Genomic DNA, 21,387 nt, shown 5'->3' on the forward strand with positions numbered 1-21,387 from the left:
ACCCACCAGGGTGCACTAAAGCCCTTCTACTCAGCTGACGACACAGTTTCATAGTGAACTGAAGGTGTTTTTACACAATGTATCATACTCACACAGTGTCGTGCCCACTTGGTCCACTAACTATCTTGTGGACATTCTGCTCTGTCCTCTGTAAACAGCCGCCCAGTGGGCAGATACTCTCAAAACCGATATATTATGAGAAATCATTGAGGTCTTTTTATATTTGCTATACTTCTGTATAGCCTACCTCTAGTGTTAATTGTATTCATTTATTAGGCTCCATGATTTTCTGTTAGTGCAACTAGAAATATTTGAAAAGGTCAAAGTGTGTATTTGTTTGGAGCGTTATCTTTGTCCCACCATTTGAAATAATCTGTGACCTTTAATCCTCCTCAGGTTCCTCCTGAGCCCGTCAGCCTGCCATGATGAGCACATGTTGCAGTTTAAATTTCTGGGCATCCTGATGGGCGTGGCCATCCGCACCAAAAAGCCCCTTGACCTGCACCTGGCTCCGCTGGTGTGGAAGCAGCTTTGCTGCATACCGCTGCAACTGGAGGACCTGGAGGAGGTCGACCTCCTCTACGTGCAGACGCTGAAAAGCATTCTTCACATTGAAGACAGCGGCATCACCGAGGATAATTTCCATGAGGTGAGGAGGGATTCTGCCTCTAGTGCAAAACAGATCTGCAAATAGGTGTGGTGTCTACAGAGCAGAAAAACAAATAGCACGTACTATAGAAAAGGTTTTCTGCAGCAAGTTGGTGTAGATAAATACACTAAACACGAGACTTATGTTTATGTTGCTGTTAAATGTAAATGTAGATTGTAAATACAATTTTTTGTTAACATTGAATAGGTGCTCCTCCTGAAGATTCTGCGTTAAACTGTGTTCAGGCTTTAACGACAGCAACATTGATATTTGAGTAACCACAGATTAACAGAGGCACTGATGGTTGTTTTGATGCGGCAGGCGTCAAGTCTGCCGCTCCTCGTCTGAGCGTTGGAACTCGTCAGAATCACACACATGCTGTTTTGAACCTTAATGAGCAGCCTGTTCAGTCAGTTAGCCATCACAACAACAAAACAAACCTCAGATGATGCCACATGCGGCGGTGCTGCCACACCCTCTGACAGCGACAAGGAGCCGACAGTGACCACAGTGAGAGGCCGTTTATTGAGCTGATGGTTAATAAACTCAGTGTGGCTCTGAGTCTGAACAGGCTGATCTGATACACACTGTTCCTTTCCCAGCACTGATAACATCTCAGCATGTGTATGGATCAGACCGCTACTAACACAGACCAGCCTCAGCCACAGAGAGGCTGTAGAACAGCAAAGTTTCCCTCGCACACGCACACACCAGGGAATCTGTTGATGTAGCACATCCTGCCCAGTGGAGGCTTGGCCCCGCTCCCAGCCAGAGGAGGGGGTGGCTAATAGCCACAGCAGTGCGCCGGTCACTCCCTCAACTGTTCTATGAAAGGAACAGTTTTTTTTTTTTTTGAAGCTGTCACATGTCACCACATGATTTAAAAACTCTGTGTAACCGATCGCTCTCATCTTCATTTATGTAAAAGCAGAACCAGTTTTGACTGAATAGCTTAGCGTAAATGTCCCGCGGTGAGCAATGGCGCTGTACGGCCACAACACAGTGGCAAGCCTAGCTCTTGTTTTTCTTCACCATATAAATGTTTAGATAATATTAAAATATGCACATATATACATTATTAAAGCATTTATTACACACCCTGATGAAGGTGTATTTTAATGCTTTAGTCAAAAGCCTTTATTTTCTAGGACTTGGTTTTTCCTCTTTTTCTCTTTTTGCCGTTTTTGTTTAAAATGATTTATGATTATGTTTAAAATGTGACTTTTATTTTTTTTTTAAAAGCACATATTTTTAAAAAACATTCAAACATTGGTTTTTATTTGATCTGGTGACTTTCTGCAGACATCATTTGAAAACATATTTTTTCCTTAAATAAAAGTCTGTACATATTACATTTTTAATAGTTTAGTGGTCACTAGTTATTACTATTAAAAATGTAAGATTCTTGAATCTTGAATCTTGAATCTATTACTATTAAAAATGTGATTATATTAACACCATCCGTGTCAAACTGATGATACTATGTGGTCATTTTTCAGATGATTCCTCTGGATTCCTTTGTGGGGCAGAGTGCAGATGGTAAGATGGTGCCCATCATCCCAGGAGGAAACAGCATTCCTCTCACGTTCTCCAACAGGAAGGAGTATGTGGAGCGAGCTATTGAGTACAGGCTACATGAACTTGATCGGCAGGTAAGAAGATCCAAAGTGAAACCATTTCTTTATTTGTCCAGTCAGACTGGTTTTTAATTTTTAGTTTTAGTCGATTCAATTTAGAAAACACTTTGACCCTTCGATCAAACTGAGACTGTGAGTTGTGTTCATGTGGCTTTAACCTTTATATCAAACACAAACGCTCATCCGTCCATCACTGTTATAGGTGGCAGCGGTTCGTGAAGGCATGTCGTGGATCGTCCCCGTGCCACTGCTGTCGCTGCTGACGGCCAAACAGCTGGAGCAGATGGTGTGCGGTATGCCCGAGATCTGCTGCGACGTGCTGAAGAAGGTGGTGCGGTATCGAGAGGTGGACGAACAGCACTCGCTGGTGCAGTGGTTCTGGCAGACTCTGGAGGAGTTTTCCAACGAGGAGCGTGTCCTCTTCATGCGCTTCGTCTCCGGACGCTCGAGGCTGCCGGCGAACACGGCTGACATCTCTCAGAGGTTTCAGATCATGAAGGTGGACCGGGTGAGTGACGTACCGTGTTTATACGTCACAGGGTACGACAGGGTTGTTACTAGGGCCCCAGTTTTAGACCATAGCTATCAACAAATCTATCCACCGATCAATATTTGTAGAACTCAATGCATCTGTGTCTGTCTCTACTGACGCAGCAGGCTTAGCCTTTGTTTTAGTCTGGACAAAAAAGCTGAGGGGTTGTGTTTTAGTGTGGATGAACAGAAGCAGAGGCTTTTATTTGGACAACTACAACTACAGGGTTGGGTTTTAGTGTGGACAGGCAGGAGAGACTTATTTTGAAAACTGTAAGTTTGTGTTTTAGTCTGGACTAAGAGGAGAGACTTTTATTTTGAAAACGGTAGAGCTGCGTTTCACTGTGGACAGAGAGAAGCAGAGACCTTCATTTTAATAACTACATGCCTGTGTTTTTAAGTTTTAGCTAATGAAAAGGAGATACTTTTATTTTGAAACCTGCAGGGCTGTGTTTCAGTGTGGGTGAACAGAGATTTTTTCATCATGTGAAACGATTTTGTGTGTGTTATTTTGTATAATTGTGAGCAGAACTTTAGGATAATAAAGCAGGGAACTGGCCCTTTACCGTGATGCATTCAGATGTTGATGAGATGCAGGAAGTTTGAGTGACGTTGACTCTTTCTCTCTGTCCTCCACAGCCGTACGACAGCCTGCCCACCTCTCAAACCTGTTTCTTCCAGCTGCGACTGCCGCCGTACTCGAGTCAGGCCGTCATGGCGGAGAGGCTGCGCTACGCCATCAACAACTGCCGCTCCATCGACATGGACAATTACATGCTCTCCCGTAATGTGGACAACGCAGAGGGCTCCGACACCGACTACTGACGAAGGCACTTCACACACGTCCACATAAATAAATCATAAGATTCCCGGCAATGACTGGGAACAGACTAATGTATCTGAAGTCACTAGGCAAAAACGCGCGCGCGCACACACACACACACACACACACACACACACCCAGAGATGTGACGTCATCACTGCATCAGTCGTGGGAAACTCTGCAGCATTTTACATCATTTTATGTCTTTAAACAGCAGCTTCTCTTTTCTTCTGTGGTTCATTCTCAGTTTTTAAACGATACAAAAATCCACACGAGGAGCGATTTTAGTTGAATCAGTTCCAGGGTTTCTGCATGGAGCTTTGTTTTTGTTTGAAATGTGTATAGATTGTTCAGATGAGTGGAGGGTGGGGGGGGGGGAATAATTGTACATTGTGTAAAATGCTCCATTTGGAAAATGTTTTGCATAATATCCCTATTTATTGTTTTCATTGCTGTGCCGAGTTTCCCAAAGCAAACAAAGAACAACAATAAATGCTGCATAACGGATGTGTTCTTCTGAGATTTGATATTTGAAGACAGGGGGGGGGAGAGAGACAATCTTCAGAAAGTCATCACATTTATTTCAGAATATAAAATATCACAAAGGCCATGTTTCCATCTGAGCAGATGAAATAAAATCACACAACGAAAAAAAACATCTACATCTATTAAAGAACAGTTTTGGATTTTTATGCTCGCCACATATTTCGTTATTTATTGATGTCTGTCAAAGGCTGAGCAGTGAATGCAGCACGCTAAAACACCAGCGTCGGTCACCACCACACCTCGTTTCCACTGTTTTAGTTCTTGTAATAATTCTGTTTCATTTACAGATTCTGCCTCCCCGTGATCAATGCTGCGAAAATCAGTTGTTAATGGATGGGGAGGATATTATTAGTTTGTTTTGTCTATGCTTTATGTCTGTTATTGCAGCTTTATCCTCCACATGAGGGTCGCTGGTGTTAAACTCTGCTGATATAGGGCGAAAGACAGAGTATAGTACATGTTTTTGCTTTGAGAAAACTATTACTACTAATTATTTAATATTATTTAATCACAGCAGCACTTGAAAGGACTCTCGTATGGACAGAACTAATGGAAACTAGGCGTCAGTGTGTCGACACACGATGTGTTCAAATACAAGTTGGTGACATTTCTGTCGCAGTGACCTGAAACTCAACATTAAACCATTTAAACAGGGTTCCCATAAGTCAGTGAAAATCTTCAACATGTGAATTTGGAAAAAAACAAAACAAATTCAAGGCCCTTGGAGGTTTTTTGAAAATTGGATCATTGAAAGTGCTTGAATTTTGTGCAAGAAAGAATTTAGGTTGATAATGTCTTGAGTCATAGTTACTAGCGGGGTTGTGGACTCTGTCCTCTCGCTGTCTCTCTCCGCCGTTGACATGAGATTCCACGCAGAACAATGAGCGAGTAACGTTAAGCAAGAAAGAGACAAATTACGTGATACCTGGGAAATGCTAATTCCAAGATCTCTTGCTTAAGATCACTTATCCAGATGCAGGGTGTGCTGCCAATCTATAAAAGTGGACGTCATGGGCAAAGTGGCTCTTACACGTTGTCCTTCCATCTTAAACTGTGTCTGTACTGTCAGTCCTTGAATTTGAGGAAATTTGTCCTGGAAAGTGCTTGAATTTGATGTCAACCAAGGTCTAGGAACCCTGTTTAAATATAATAGAACATTTTTTTTTTTTTTTAAATCTAAAACTGTCTTCTAGCAGATTGTGGTTAAAGTCTGAAAGTCGCATTAACTGCTGACGAAGGAAGATAAAAAAGGAAGAAAACTGACCAGTTATTGAAACGCTGAACTTTACCAAGTTCTCATTACAGAGCGGCAAGTCTCACGTCCCACTTTATATTTGGAAGCTAAGTAATTAAATATATGTAATAGCACATGGTGATGATATGGTTTAATATTGGTAAAATATTAACTCAAAAGTTGAGGAGTGGTGTTTGTGGGAACAGTGTGTCTGAGGTAGAGGAATCAGGCGGAGGAGTCCTATCAGACAAATTTCGGGTCAAACGATGTTATATTCATGTTTCACTCGGCGTCTCCGTCTCGTGTCGCCAACCAACAACCTGTGGACTTGTTACATGAGGAAGTCCATCCAAACAGTTCTTGTCACTGACCATTTTTACAGTGACCTCCATGTCATGTAGGCAGGTATTTTTGAAAACAGCTTTTTTTTGGTGTGTCCTGGCCTTTCATACACACTAAAACTGTGGCTGAGGATGAAGATTTTAACAGGAAAATCTGACTTTTCTGGCTTTAACCATCACACGGTACACCTGTGTCTCCTCTGTTTGACATCATCGCGCTTGTTTACACCAGATGAGTTGTGTAGCCAAACATGTAACCCTAATAACTGTGTGTGTGTGTGTGTGTGTGTGTGTGTGTGTGTGGAGAGGATTACTTTTGAAACCGGAGAAGGTCCTATTGTGGACTGAGCTGCAAAGAAAAAGACCAGAGGTCAGCCACAGCACGTATGGCACCGCTTACGACAGCCAGTCTTCATCTCCCACAGTCCTGGGAGTGATGATGCTGTCCTTTGTCTGCAGGAGTCTTTTGAGACAAGGCGAGCTGATTGTGAAGGGCGTCAGTCCCTGGCTGTGGACAGGCCGGGCGCTGAGGTGGTGCTGTGATCTTGTGTGTGAGTCCGTGCTGGAGGAGACGACGTTGTCCTGGGTCACTTCCTGTCTGCAGCGAGCGGGCGGGAGTAGAGCGGCGGTGGCGGCTGGGCTGTGCGCCGACTCTGTCGTCTTCAGTGAGCAGATGGGTGATGAGGTGTGAGACCATTTGAGGAGACAGGAGGAGAATGAGGCCGTCACCTTTATGTCTGACGAGCAGTGAGATGCTGCGGGGGAGGAGGAGGAGTGACGCTGCAGGAGAAAGAAAAAGAGCATCATCAGTATCACTGCCACATGATTCTGTTTGATGCTGTTTTTATTTGAAAGTGCAGAGCATAACCTTTGATTTTTGCTGAAAAATGATGATGTTTAATGGCTGCTGGGTGCCAACAAAGTTCAGCATAGTAGATGGAGTCATGGAAGCCCTCAAGTAATTTCCACTTGTCAAGTGATCTGATATCACAACGCTGACGTTTGTGATTGTAGTGTTTTTACACTTCGTACTGATGTTAAAGTGCATTTACGTAAAAGCCCAACTGTATTTTGAGACCCACTATCTTGCAGCTGAGTGTAAGGCACCTCCAAATCTTGAGGCCATGGCTCTCAGCTGGAAACGGTTGGATTGAGTGAGGGACGGCTCAACCGGTCTGTTGAGGTGAAGAGGAAGCTAAACCGCAAGCTCTCAATTTACTGGCCGATATACGTTCCAACCGTCACCTATGGTTATGAGCTTTGGCTAATGACCGAAAGAACGAGATCACAATTCAGTTATCTCTCGGCTGGCATGGGAACACCTTGGGATCCCCCTGGAGGAGCTGGCAGAAGTAGCTGTGGAGAGGGCTGTCTTGGCTTCTTTCCTACATCTGCTGCCTCCACCACCCAGACCCGGGTAAGTGGAAGGCGACGACTATGACATTAAGAAAACATCTAATCTAAATCCCTAAAACTCTGGGTTAAGTTTTTGCTGAAGCTTTCCCTCAACTAGTGTGGAACCAATCACAGCCCAGATATGAAACTAATGCTGCATTCAAGACAACTCGACAAAAAGCCACATTCCCAGGAACTTCTTTATTTATTAGTCATTAATCCACCAATTACTTTATAGACAGAGTATCATCAATGTGTGATAATCATCCGTCAAAGATTCCTGGAGCTGAAAAAGATGTTTTTCTAAAGACTTGTTCTAAAGGAAAGTAATCTAATTTCAGAAACTGCACTCATAAATGTCCATCACATGACTGACTGATTATCGCAGCTGTCACAGTAACTGATGGAGTGTTGTGTTTGTTTTTTTACCTTTTGCTTCTTGGGTGGTGCGTCATCAAACATCTGCTGCCGATTTGGTTCGATTTGCGGAAACCAACTCCGAAGCATTTCTTCTATTTTCAGAATGATTCTGAGGAAACGCCCGCTGCAACACACACAAACGCACACGGTTGTAACAGCGTGAAATTGTTCAGCGCACTTACAAGCTTCGTTAAAAGTCAAGAGAGAACACTGCTGCATAGACCCTGTGAAGCTGTGAAGACAATAATGTGTTAGTGTTCATGTGGGAAACATGATTAACAAACGGTTCAGGTTTTTAAGTGGTGCTGTACGCGAGCTTCTTCTGGTGGTACTTCGAGGAAAAACAGAAATACTCTTCTACTGCGTATACTAGGGTATGTGATCGGAGTGGAGCTGAGGAATTTTGTGTGTAGAAAAGTAAACAATTAAATAAAACTTTGCTCGGCCTATTTCATGACACTTCCAGTGACGACATTCTTTGCCAATCAGTGGCCAGCAGATGATATTATCGCCTCAGCTCGCTTCGAACCTCGCCAGAGCAGGTACCATGTACTCGAGATGAGTCGAGCGTTTGTGTAAATCTGAATTCTGAAATCAGAACACGATAGCTGTTTTCCTGTCACACACACTGGCTGCAGGCACATTTGTACAGTCCAATTAAAAAAAACAAAAAACATTGTGTCCTTTGCAAAAAGAAATGACGCATGTGTTTGTTAGCATAAAGGGAGAGCCAATCACAAGCCAGATGTGAACAGTCGTACTTAGTTGTGTCCACATGGGATTTAATAAATCAGTCACAGAACACAGCTTTGCATGGTGAACGTGATATTTCTACAGAATCAAAGTACAAACGTTGACTCAGTCACGCTACATTTCTTCTCATCTAACAAACTCGTGGTTTGTTAGATGTAGAACTGAAGCTGAATTTCAAAGGAGGCAAACAAACCATGTTTTAAAAACTACAGCTGGTGAATTTACAACAGGATGAAGAAAAAAGTGAATGTAGAGAAGTTCTCAAAGTAGTAGTGGACAGAACAAAGAGACGTGCTGCGAGCCGTCATGGGGGAGTGGCCAGCCTGCAGTTCAGATGCTCAGGAACGTCTCGCCAGTAAATGTTATGTAATCCTCATAAAGCCTCTGCCAACACAGTCAGCAGCAGCTTTATCTGATTGGTGGACAACATGCTGAATAAATACATGTGTACTTGTATGTGTTAACTCTTTAGGGCCTTTTCTGGTTCAGTCCTCATGGAGACCAAAACCTGGTCCTAATGAGGCAGAATCTCATTTCTAAGGGACTGGTTAAGTTTAGGGCAAATATTTGAATTGTGGTTAGGTTGTTAACTGTTTATGATTAGTTAGGGATATAATGCATTGTTTAGGCCCATTGTAGAGTCCTAAAACCTGTGTGTGTGTGTGTGTGAGAGGAACATTCCTTTGTGTGTGCGATGAGTTCAGAGGAAGACAAGGACATGTTCAGTTCCACATGAGAAATGTGACTACACACACACACGTGTGTGTGTGGACTGCAGCATGTCCACACGTGGCAGCAGGGGAGGGCTCTTGTTCATTCACAAACTATAAATAGAGCATTAAGCCCCATTTAGCGGCCAAGGCTCCACCCACCCCCTCAGCCATGACGTGAAGACAGAATAAAGGACTGACGACAGAACAGCATCACACACACTCCGCCCCTTATTGTCACACCCGCGTGACAAAAATAAACATATACACATAGACGTGCCTTCCAAAAACCATTCTGATGACTGTGACGTTTTAAAACTGAAATGTTAGGACTTTTTTTTTACTGACTGTACTATGGCATTTTTAAGTGAACAATTGTGGAGTAAAGAAAGAAATCTTCCGTTCAGGATCTTTGAGGGTGTCTAAAAAAGATAAGTTGATGACGCATAGCTGCATATTTGGCATAACTCCTCTTCAAACACTGGTCCTCAGGGAACACTGCCCTGCATGTTTTAGATGTTGCCCTGCTCCAACACACCTGATTCAGATAAACAGCTCGTTATCAGGCTTCTGCAGCGCTTGATGACCATTTGAATCAGGTGTGTTGGAGCAGGGCAACATCTAAAACATGCAGGGGCAGCGGACTGGATTAGCCTATTCACACTGTGAACTGTTATTTATGTTCGATCTAAAGTAACTGAGACAAATTCAACGCCACCTACGCCGCAGCGCTGCATGTGTGGTCCAGCTCATATGTTAAACATAGACATTCAATTCACAGCCCACGTGTCAAGTTTTAATTTTTAATAAACTATAATAAATTTAGTCTGAGACCACAGACTAAACTCAGCAACACCCTGATGACGCATGTGAAACCTGGTCCACGTCATATAGTGACTGACCTGTCTCAACCTATACTTCTGCACCAGCCACAGCTGGAGGCACAATGTTTGCAGGTTGTGATTATATGTACGTCTGTGTATGTCTGTCTGTCCCAGTCTTGTGAACGCGATATCTCAGTAACATCTTCAGAAAACATCTCCTAATTTGGCATAAATGTTCACTTAAGTGACTTACAGATGATCTGTTCACATTTGGGTGGCCAAAATGAAAGGTCACGGTGGCCGCATGAACATTCATATTTCATTTATAAGTCAACAACTGCATGTTACGTTGCTTCTGGGTCTCTAAGTGCTGGACAGAGGACACAGCTGGGGAGCTCATTTCAGTTCTGTGATTGATTCTTCACTGTCACTTTTCATGTGAACCACCAAATGGAACATTGAGTTTGGAGAATTATTCACATCAAGAGCTTGGACTTGACTTTACAGAGAGAATCACTGTAAACCAAAAGAGGTTATTAAACAACAGTATCTGAACTTAAATGTGGTCGTTTTGCGTTAATTCTATATTTGTTTTACATTCGATTATAAATTACGAAAAGCTTCAGTATTAAGATGAAAAGAGGTGATTAATCACAGTAAATTCTTTGATCAAATTGTAAGTTATATTTAATGATTTGACAGCCCTATTGTTTTCAAATTCAGAGAGAAACAAACCGATTAGTAAAAGCATGAGCAGGATTATGTGCTCCATGTTTTACGAGAGAAACTACGTCCAGATCTGGCACTTTTCAGGATGATGGATTTCCTCATGTCACAGGTTCTTTGTTAAAACGTGCACACAGTAAACGGCGTCTGTTCACTTTGATACAGTCGTGTTAGATGAACATCACAGGAAAGTGCAGCCATAAAATGACCTGCAGACGTCTTCCTGCGATTGTCAAACAAAACGTCACGACAGGCTCCGCCCATCTACCAAACACTGAGACGATGATGGGAAGCAGCCACACAGGCGTCGGCCTGTTTGAAGTTATATTTTATGACAGTGACATTAATGGGGTTGTAGAGAGTCCAGCGGTAATAAATTATACAGAGGCAGTCTGAGAGCACGCCGCCTCAGTGAGGCCTAATGGTGCTTATTATGATACAGTTCTAGCACGACTCGGCTCTACTCGGTTTGGTATCAGTTTGGTATTTTCCATTTCTATAGTACCTCCTCAACATGGGCAGGGTCGTTGTAATTGCGACACGAACACACTTACTCGTGAGGAGCAAAGACAACTGAGTTTTCCAGGTGCCTTGGTCGTAGGGAATGCATTCTACTTTTCACAGAACTTCGTTAGTCAGGTTATTTAGGGGTTCATGTTAGTATTCGCTCATTCACAAGTTTATCTGGTCCTTTAGAGGAGCACACTGAAGAGTATTTCATGTACAATATCGCTGGTTATAGGCATTGAGTAAGTCAGCCTGTGAGTCAACATATTGCAAACAATGGCTTTAACTGATATTTATTGCTTCTCATCCACTAAACCAAAACTAATTTATCTACCATACATTCCTGACTGTGTCCAGTTGTCCCTCTGATGGTTTTAACTGCTGCTTTTATCTGACATGTGGTCGCTATCTCAGTGTCTGATCAAACTGGAGCAACAACAAGGAACAGGGAGGAAAAGAACGAGGAAGGTTTCTAGCTGCTGTGTACTGACAAACACTCATGGTGAAGGTATTTACCCCATGTTTGGGTTCTGAAGGACTCCCAGTATTCTCTGAATACGGTCCATAGCAATGCTCTCCTGGAAACTGCTGAGACCTGCAGGAGGAAGAGAAAGAAACCATGAGGACAGAGACAGAGGCTTTTCATACTGTCTGGTTATGACCTCATCATTTTTATTCACTGAAACCACAACCGTCAGCATTATCTTTGCAAAGGAGGTGTGTTTGTCTGTGGGCAACACAACTCAAAAGATTTGGATTCAATTATTTGGGGGTGTATGTTATGGCTGAAGGAAGAAATGATTACATTTTGGTTGTGGACCAGATACAGACACTGAGCAGTCTTGGTGAGGATTTGAACTCTCTCTTATCTAGTTACAGCAGACCTCTGTGAGCAGGTAGCTGCTGTGTGTGTGATCACACTCCACAGATGCAGCGTTTGAGAGCTTCAGTTAGAGCAGCTTCAGTCTTCATTTCACAACATCAAGTCACATGTTCCTCCTTTGATCTCTGAGGTGGTCTGAGTTTGAATGGATGTTTAATGACTTGTGATGTTTATCCTTTATTCTTTTGTTCCAACATTGAAGTTTTCTGAATGAGCTGTTCCTGTCTGACCTGACTGCCCTCTGTTGACGTCAAATTTGATGGCACTTTTCCACCACACAGTTCCGGCATGGCTCTACTCGGCACATTTTGGGTTTTTTTGCTTTTCCATTAGGGATAGTACCTGGTACCTGGTACTTTTTAGTACCTGCTCTGGCGAGGTTCCAAGCAAGTTGAGCTGATACTGTATGTGATGTATCTGATTGGTCAGTGTTGTCACTGGAAGAACCATGAGCTTGACGTCCGACTCAAGAATCAAACCTAACAAAGCTGAACTGTAGTTCAGTAAAACACTTAGACTTAAAAATCCTGAATACATGCGTTAATCTCCAACATTTAGCATGGACATGTCTAAAATCTCAACATTTAACAGAGGAGTCTGGTGTATTTAGTGTTGCTATTGGCAGTGCAAGCCACATCACAACCACCTCCGCCGTATTTTCTGTATTTTTGTCATGCAAATCTTTTTAATTAACTGATTCTAATGATTCAGTACAAAACAACTGCTTTACTAGTCACTAGTTTGTCGCGTGTAAAACAAAGTCACAGCAGTTTCATGCAGCCGTGCTATGATGACTCCGCCCACGTTGAGGAGGTTCTATAGAAACTATAATAACCAAACCAAACCACGTAGAGTCGAGCTGTGCCATGCTGGAACTGTATAGTAGAAAAGCGCCATTATAGTATTAACTCAGTCCGCTTGGAACCTCGCCAGAGCAGGTACTAAAAAAAAGCACCAGGTAACAGGTAATATCCCTAAAGGAAAAGTCGAGCTGAGCTGAGCTGAGCCGAGTCATGCTAGAACTTCTCCAATATCCCACAACGAATTAGGCAAAACTTAAGCCAATAGTCAACATCACTGACAGCAGCTTTAATTAACACATAGGCTATTGTTTAATTGTGACATAACCTGATATAAAAGATAGTTTGAGACTTTTGGGAAGTTACTGGACATACGGTTATAATTTACAGGATATTAAAACAAGCTAAAACATGTCAATGAAAAGGCTAAACACAGTGGTTTCCCCCTACTCCCAGTCTTTATGCTAAGCTAAGCTAAGCTAACCACAACCCGGCTAACATGAGAGCTGGAACAGTTACTCAGCATGTTGTGACCAAAGTGCCGCACAATTTCTTTTCCAATCTCTTTTTCCAAGAACAGCTGAAGCAGAGTAGATTAACTAAGATTTAGCATAATCATGATCCACATTAGCGGTCCTCACTTTTTCTGCGGAGGAACCACACAATTCTTTAGATTTGTTGTCTCTGGACCATTAAGGTCAGCTCAGTGCAAGTCGTCTGCTGCCTTCAAATGTTTACTGTGCTAATGACAAATGACAGGAGGAGACCAGAGAGGACGGGACGTGACACTGAGACCTGAGGTGTCACACTTACGTTCAGAGTACCTCCCTGATTTCAGGCTCCGCAGGATGGAGGACAGAGGCTGGATATAGCACTGCAGCTCCAAGCACTGTGTGGATACATAAGCAGGAAAGCATACGTGTTAACAGTGATTCTTCTACACATAGAGTACTTTTAACAGCTGAGATAAACAAGAGATATCATATAAACAAAGAGCAGTGCTGACTGCTACCCAATGATTTAATACAGGGTTATATAAGTGTGTTATTGATTAACAGCTTAGCGACATTTTACCCAAAACTGTCACTCTGCTCTGATGCCATTAGCCGTGTGCTAATGTCCTCGGGCATTAAATGAGAAACTAAAGGAAAAACGGATAGTAATCGTCGACCTCACACGTGGCTTGTCGAGCTGCTTCCGTCGCTAAGCAAGAATCTGTGCTGTGTGACACAGCAACTAAAACAAAGATGGACATCCCTGTTTTTATTGGTACTGTATAGGCGTCGTCATGCCCAGTGAGGGTGGCGCTATAGTCCAGAGATTGTTTCTAAAACACCTTTTATCTTTTTATTTGCCGTGAAAGCTTCCGCACTTGCCAACATGACCCACAGAGGGCGCCAGAGGCTTGTTGTGTGAATGGGGTGAAGGCATCTCTGATTGCCTTGTTTTGGTATTATTCCTAATGGAAACGCAAAAAACTACGTACAAACCCCTCCACTCAGTGGCAACTCCGCTATAGAGAAAACAGGTGAGTTTTCATCAGGGTCTTTAATGTGCATTTTTGATTGAACACAAAAAAAAAAAGTCGGCTTATCAATAAAAGTTAAAAGAGAATTAAGAGGAAGCAAACTCAGCAAATGAAGAATGACATTTAGAAATCATGTGGCTAGAAATGTCTTCATATACCATCTCTATTTCCCTGAAAAATACCAAAAAAACTTGTTGTTACATAACATAAACGTACTAATGGCGGCAGGAGTAAAGCCAGCAGTGTCCTGTGATCTAAAAAAAACTCTGTGGACTTAGGTACAATATCAACATTATTATTGGCCTTAACCCATGATTGGTTGTAGTTTGGAGACATTAGCGCTCATGAAATGAAACCTCTTACCTTGTGTGAGAATAGCTCATTTTCAGTGTCTGCTTGATTCTTTTCACAGAGTCCATCCAAACCAGCACTGTGTGCTCTCTTCCTGGTTGAACGATGCTGCGCCTCCACAGGAAGAGTCTGCTGCAAACAAACAGACGTGGATCCCTGAGGCAGGCTGAAGGCCGGCGTCTGCAGAACAGCCTGGGCTCTGACGTCTGCGCAGTTGCGCGATTTGCTCATCCTCCTCTGGTTCACTCCAGAGTGGACGCAGCTAGTGGGAGATTCCCTTGATGATGAAGAAGACGATGAGGATGAAGACGATGACTCCACTGTGCACCGGGGACTGAGTGTCTTTGGGCTCTCATAGTCTTCCTCATCGCTGGCGAGCCAGTCAATAGAGTAATCAGAGTCTGAAGTTGACATGGTGGGGTTACACTCTCAGCCAGTAGAGAGCATCACCACCTGCTGCACACACACACACACATACATGCACTTAACTCCACTGAACTGAAGATGGGTAAGTCATTATGTGATTATCATTAAACCATCACAATGAATTCTGGGAAATGTGAATAATATTATGAGCATGACATGTGGACTAAACAGATTTCATTAGAAGAGTGAAATCGGGGTAGGCAATAGGGCTTGAATAAATATGGAATTAAGATTATTTTGACAGGAATTGAGATTGCAATATGATTCGCGATATCAGAGGGAATGGTAATTTTTTTAACATATGATCAAAAACAGATTTCAAATGATTACTTTAATCATTTGATCTGTGAGAAACAAAGGCATTCTCTTCAGTCTGTAGAATAAGATGTGTATAGACAATAATTAATCTGAAATGATATTTTGTATATTATTTGAAATTTGAAACCTTGCAGTAGGCCGCATTGTGATTTCGATAACATTTCAATTAATTGTTCTATTAATCGTCTAGACCCACCTACTCTTTTTCATTGGCTGTTGGCAGCATGTGTTAGCGGTTGGGTCACTAATCGGTACACACTACCCGACTGCGTCCAGAGTTGACTCCGACTGAGGTTGGGTCAGATCTGTTACCCTGGCACACCAACACATTTCTGTGCCAACTAGCCATGCCGACATTTCCCCCAACTAGTGCAGACTGGTGCAGACTCTGGCTAACTGAATCATGGGTAAAATGGGGTAAAGCTGTCCCCAGCTATAAGGGAAGATGGCATCAAGGACGTCATGTCCTCAGCACTGATGAGTTTACGTGACGGAGATTCCAGCTGATTATGATTCTGTTTATACACAGTTATTTTTAGAGGACCGCTCTGAAACATTAATGACAAACTAACACTGATCATAAACACACTCACATCTCGACATGTGTTCAAGACGACAGTTTTAACAGCAGTGTTCCACACCTACACAACACTTAATCAGTAACTGAGGCAGACAGACAGAAACAGAGAGACAGACAAGCAAACAGAAAGAGACAGAAACAGAGATAAATGCAGACAGAGACGGACAGACAGACAAGCAAACAGAGAAAGACAGACAGAAACGCAGAGAACGAGGACAGAGAGAGAGAGAGAGAGAGAGCAAGCAAACAGAGAAGACAGAAACATGGAATGGAAACAAATTTAACAAAATGCATAAATGTGTTTAAATCATTCTCTACAGGCTTTCTGACAGGTGCATATCATTATTAACTGAACAATCATCATCTGACATGTAACAACGACGATGTTAGTAGTTGGCTGTTGACTTGTAAAAAGTAGACATTTATTATTTCAAGGTAAACCAAGGCTTAGAAAAGACTGGAGGCATGTTTTATTCTATAGAAGACTGAAAAGTCACGAAACTGTAGAAACTGTAGCTTATGTAAGTTAAAGAACTGTGATTCAAAGGACCAGGTGTGTTCGCCACAACACGGTTAACACCAGACTTGACTGAATTTAATTTTTAAAGTTACGATGAGATCAGTGTCTCCTTTACTGTCACGTGCTGAATGTATCTCGTGGATCAGTGAGAGCAGCAGCAGCAGCAGAACACAGCAGAGGATTAAATAACCTGCTGTATCTGCAACTCGTCCAACATTATGTAACAACACACACACACACACACACACACACACACACAGAGAGAGACTAAAATCTCGCAAATTTCGAATGTAGCTGAAAAAAATGTGAAATGAAACAGCGAGTGAGAGAAATGGAAGTGAGCTGCGAGTTCCCAATGATTACCATACAATCTATTTATAAAAAAATAATAAGAACACTATTTGTTCTTCTTATTCTTCTTCTTATTATAATAATAATAATAAATAATGCAGGTGAGTTGCGGTGAATGGCAGCAGCAGCGAGTGGAGAATGAGACCAACACTTACCGACCAGTAGCGTGTCCTGCTCGGTGAAATGAGGACAAGAGTCTGACGTAGAGAGTTAATGATGGAGAGAGAGACAGAGAGCATGAATGCAGCAGCAGCAGCAGCAGCAGCAGCGGTAAAGAGACGTCCACTCATCAGTTACATCCAGCCCGTGCAGCCTCTCCCTGGGCAACGTGTCCGGGAGGGGGCGGGGTTACAAACGTCTCTGCTCCGCCGGTCTGACTCTTCTGTCACACACACACGCGCGCGCGCCCACACACACACACGAGAGAAATACTAGAGAACTAACACGTGATCACGCCGTGACGACACGACGCACTGCGTCACCGTCTTCAATTAAACTCTGATTGGATCAGAGTTAATGCAGCACGTGACCAGCGAAAATATAACTAATGGTGCATTAAAGGGCCATCGGAATTTTTTTTGATTGGACACATTACCTACCTAAAATGTTATTTTACTGTGTTTGTTTGTCTTTGTGTTTGTCTGTGTGTTTGACGTTATGTCTGTATTTGTTTGTATATTTGTCTTTGTGTTTGTTTGCTTGTCTTTGTTTGTTTGACTTTGTCTGTTTGTCAATCTGTTTTTTCCCCTGTCTGTTTGTCTTTAAGTTTGTCCGTTTTTGTGCTTATCTGTTCTGATTCTAGCAAAAATCTAGCTTAGAATATAATATTTTCTATTTTTATTTAACCTTTATTTATACAGGGAAGTTCTTTGAGAACAAACTATTATTTACAAGGATGTCCTGTTACAGTTTTGGCAAACAATAAACAAAAATAATGAAAACATACATACACACCAAGACACACAAAATAAAATAATAAAATAAAGCAGTAGATGATGATTGAATGTTCATGTGTCTACGTGCAAAGCACTTGCAGTGGTTTCTACATTTTTCATGCTGCTTATTGTTGATACTTGAGCATTTTGTGCAGAGTTCTCTCATTTAATGCAGAACACTTAGCTCTGACACGTTTGTCTGTGAAACCACTAAAAGAAAAAGTGCCATGTATTTAAAATTCTTTCCCCAATCATGTTAAAAATGACTAAATCCTCAGATCCTCTAGAGATTTCCCTGCTGTTGTGGAAGCCTCTCACCCAGACAGTGTCTCACTGCATTTGTCATTGACATCATTGACAAATGACAAACTCTGCACTTACTGTGCCAGATATTACTCAGAGTTAATGTCTGAAAACAGCAACATACTTGTACAGAAACAAAGCCAGTAAACTGAGGCGAGGCAGCTTCAGCCTCAGACTTTTGAAGCACTGGTTGTGTTCAGGTGTTCTAAATACCTCTAAATTCCTCTGTGCCCTTTGCTTCCTATCTACACTCATTTTACTCCTTAAAACACTCAGGGCCATGTGGATTGGGCTTAATCCTATACCTCATAGCCACCCACCCCCACCCCGATCCCCCACAATGACTTGCACTTCCACCCAGCTTAAAAGCCCTGAACTGCTGGAGTGTGTCATATCCTGTTAGTGATAACATTATACTGGATCAGAGAGGGTAAAAGGAAATCTTGATCCATTTGCACATATTTTCTAACAATGGCTCTTTACATTCACTGGAGTATAATAAACAATGGCTCCGTTTTATTAAGGTTGCTTTTTTGTTTTTTTTTAGTTGTTAGTTGTTGGAGACAGGGCTGATCATGTGACCTGTGCACTCATGGAGAAGATTCACTGTGGAAACAGAAACGTCAGTGTTTTTACACATTTAATTCCAGGAGTCAGGTGCTGTGATCTGCACATTGTTGTTGTTAGTGGTGGATATTTATGTTCGGCCGAGTCACCTCACCGAATGAGTCAGAAGAAAGTGAGAAAGTACCCAACCACTAAAGTGCTACTGCTTATGTTAAGGATCAATCTGGTGCAACATTTTCCGTGTCTCATGCTTTGATTTGGTTGAAAGATGAAATGAAAAGATTGAGATGGATGTTTGTGTGTGTGCATGTGCACGTGTGTGTGTGTGTGTGTGTGTGTGTGTACCTGGTGTACCTACCTAACCCTGACATTATGGGGACTTGTCTTCCTTTTGGGGACAAATCAAGTTCAGTATTAGTTCTGCTGCAAGTATTAACAGTATCAGTACTGCAGTCATAGCGCTATCTATTAACAGTAGCAACAACATCAGCATGCCAGTAGTTAGAGTAGAAGTATTCGTTTACTTTCACTCTGATGTCCACTGTCTTCTTCACATGGCTCAAAAGAGAGAGTCTTTAAGTGTGCGTGTGTGTGTGAGAGAGAGAGAAAAAGAGAGTGTGTGTGTAGGCCTTCATTCTGAACATGTGACTACAGATATATTTCAACACAGTTACATAACCATTATACCCCCCTTCTCGCTCCGTCTCTCTCTCCCTCTCCCTCCCTCTCTCGATGTCATTCAGTAAGTGTTTACATATGACACAATCTTAATAACGTCTTGTTGCATAATTTTGGGAATGGCTGAAAGGTGCTCACTTGTTTTCTCAGTGTTTTAAACTTTCATTCAATCAATTGATTTTTATACTTTCCCTGTGATTTTCAAGTCCTTTTATTTAGTTTTTGCTTGCTTTGCAGCATAGTCAGCAGTTCCCAATGCTGGAATTTAAACCTTTCTAATGGACAAAAACCAAACATTTAAGTGCAGCTGATTAGTAAAACAACCCATAGGAGGCCCCCTGTGTCACTGAGCTTCTCTGTGATTGGTCAGAGTCTCCTGTCATGGGCCAGATTAACCCAAGTGTCTAAAGGTGTGATGGTTTAGATTATTTCTACAATGACAACCAGTTACTCCTCAGTTGATTCCTCAGTTATTGTACAACCTAGACAATCTGATTTAAAAAAAAAAAAAATCACCAAATATATATATATTAACACACGTGAGCAAAATGTAGACAAAAAAAAAAAAAAAAAAAGCCTGAACATGTGACACACACACCCAGGATGTCCATATAAGGCGTCATGTTTCATTCCCACGGCAAATTTACCATGGGTGCTCCTGAGTACTAAGGGTTAAATAAATGTATGTGTTACAGCGGAGTAACAACAGCAGCAGCAGCAGCAGCTCTGTGTCAACATCAAAGCTTCTGCATGTTGTTTTCATATGTATCAATCCCTGACAGGTCTAAAGGAAAGCTTCACCGTTCCTCCTGTTCATTAGTTACTATTGTTAGCTGAGGCACTTCAACGGGGAAGGAGGGAGAGCTGATGGTGAACTAACATCAAGGCTGAATGAAGGGAAAGAAAAATCGAAAACCGCTGCTGCATCCCAATACATGCAAGACAATGAGAAAAAGAAAACTGGAATATATTTAAAGGTGATATATGTAAAAATATGTACAGTACATCAACATTTAGCGTTCAAAACAGTTACTGTAATCTCAAGTTAGACACATTGCATGAGCGTGGTTCAAGTACTGTAGGTTGCCAGATTTGCCATGTTACATTGTGATCATTCCCAGCTATGCTAGTCTACATGCTTGGGCAAGACACGTAACCCCACGTTGCTCCTGACGGCTGTGTTTGGCAGCATGTTAATGGGTATGAAAGATGAGTGAATGGGTGTGAATGAGTGAATGGCAAAACTGTAGTGTAAAGCAGCTTTGAGAGGTCATCAAGACTATGTTGGCTGTATAAATACAGAACATTTACCATTACATAATTGTTGCCTTCTGACATGCTGCACTGGATTAGTATGAATGAGAAATTGAAATGATGAGTTCAAGTTTCTGTCTGAATGTTTAGAAAGACGTTGAACCTATTGCGTGTGTCTAAAATCTGAATACATCTATTAGGGCTGCTGAAAATGAAATTCCGTGATACGAATGAGACTGTTGCAGAGGAGAAACTGCACATGACATTGTTTCAGCTGGACTGGATCCAGCAGAAACAATGTCCACTGCACCGGTGGCTAAACAAGTGTTGTATCGTTAAGAGCACCAGTGTGTGACAAGCTGACGTGCTGTGACATCTTGTGTCACTCTGTGACTGTTGCCCTATGTCTACCACTGCTCTCTACCACAACTCCACTGACTTTTGTGTTGAACTACTGGGACCAATCTGCTGGAAATACACACATCATGTTTAATTCATTCCTTCACAGTCTTTTAGCGACACTCTCACTAACTCAATGTGTTATATGTTTTGGTACGCTCAGGCATAACATAAAAATACTCAACTTCCCCAAGACTCATAAATAGCCACAGAACCACTGAACCAATTTAGTTTGTTTTATTTACAATTAATGACAAAAAAGAGGACCAAATGGCTTCAGGATGGGCGAAGGCCACAAGAACAGACAAACATGTCTTAAGTGACAATTCTCAAAGTCAAAGTACAACAAATTACCTTCCTAACTAATTATAGCAGGAGAAAGTAGAGTCAAAAAAAGA

The 21,387-nt window shown here is 42.0% G+C and overlaps 2 protein-coding genes across 7 annotated transcripts in view; one reads left to right on the forward strand and one right to left on the reverse strand.

Moving 5' to 3' along the window:
* The window catches only part of herc1 (HECT and RLD domain containing E3 ubiquitin protein ligase family member 1), a 48,299-nt gene extending 44,152 nt beyond the window's left edge, over window positions 1–4,147 (forward strand). For all 5 annotated transcript variants that reach the window (XM_058629670.1, XM_058629671.1, XM_058629672.1 and 2 more), the window contains 4 exons: window positions 397–649; window positions 2,149–2,301; window positions 2,489–2,794; window positions 3,457–4,147. In XM_058629670.1, the coding sequence (XP_058485653.1) occupies window positions 397–649; window positions 2,149–2,301; window positions 2,489–2,794; window positions 3,457–3,642 (898 nt within the window). In that variant the 3' untranslated portion in view covers window positions 3,643–4,147. The remainder of the gene's footprint in view (window positions 1–396; window positions 650–2,148; window positions 2,302–2,488; window positions 2,795–3,456) is intronic.
* A 53-nt stretch (window positions 4,148–4,200) lies between these two features.
* LOC131459656 (circadian-associated transcriptional repressor-like) lies at window positions 4,201–17,239 on the reverse strand. 2 transcript variants are annotated; one of them, XM_058629677.1, is made up of 6 exons: window positions 17,009–17,239; window positions 14,671–15,111; window positions 13,593–13,668; window positions 11,613–11,691; window positions 7,586–7,700; window positions 4,201–6,541 (listed from the first exon to the last, which is right to left on the reverse strand). In XM_058629677.1, the coding sequence occupies exons 2-6, from the start codon at window positions 15,070–15,072 to the stop codon at window positions 6,158–6,160; spliced, it is 1,056 nt and encodes a 351-aa protein (XP_058485660.1). In that variant the 5' UTR covers window positions 15,073–15,111; window positions 17,009–17,239; the 3' UTR covers window positions 4,201–6,157. The 2 variants fall into 2 exon arrangements, with proteins under 2 accessions (XP_058485660.1, XP_058485659.1); XM_058629676.1 differs by having other exon boundaries at window positions 14,671–15,114; window positions 17,009–17,238.
* Window positions 17,240–21,387: the final 4,148 nt, after the last annotated feature.

Source organism: Solea solea, chromosome 5 (genome assembly GCF_958295425.1).
Source record: "Solea solea chromosome 5, fSolSol10.1, whole genome shotgun sequence".
Lineage (NCBI taxonomy): Eukaryota > Metazoa > Chordata > Actinopteri > Pleuronectiformes > Soleidae > Solea > Solea solea.

Coding starts and splice junctions, on each gene's coding strand:
- LOC131459656 (XM_058629677.1), bottom strand. CDS start 15,072: ATGTCAACTTCAGACTCTGATTACTCTATTGACTGGCTCGCCAGCGAT. Junction 7,701..11,612: donor CTTCAGAACCCAAACATGGG/GTAAATACCTTC, acceptor TGTGTGTTGCAG/CGGGCGTTTCCTCAGAATCA. Junction 6,542..7,585: donor CACCACCCAAGAAGCAAAAG/GTAAAAAAACAA, acceptor TTTCTCCTGCAG/CGTCACTCCTCCTCCTCCCC.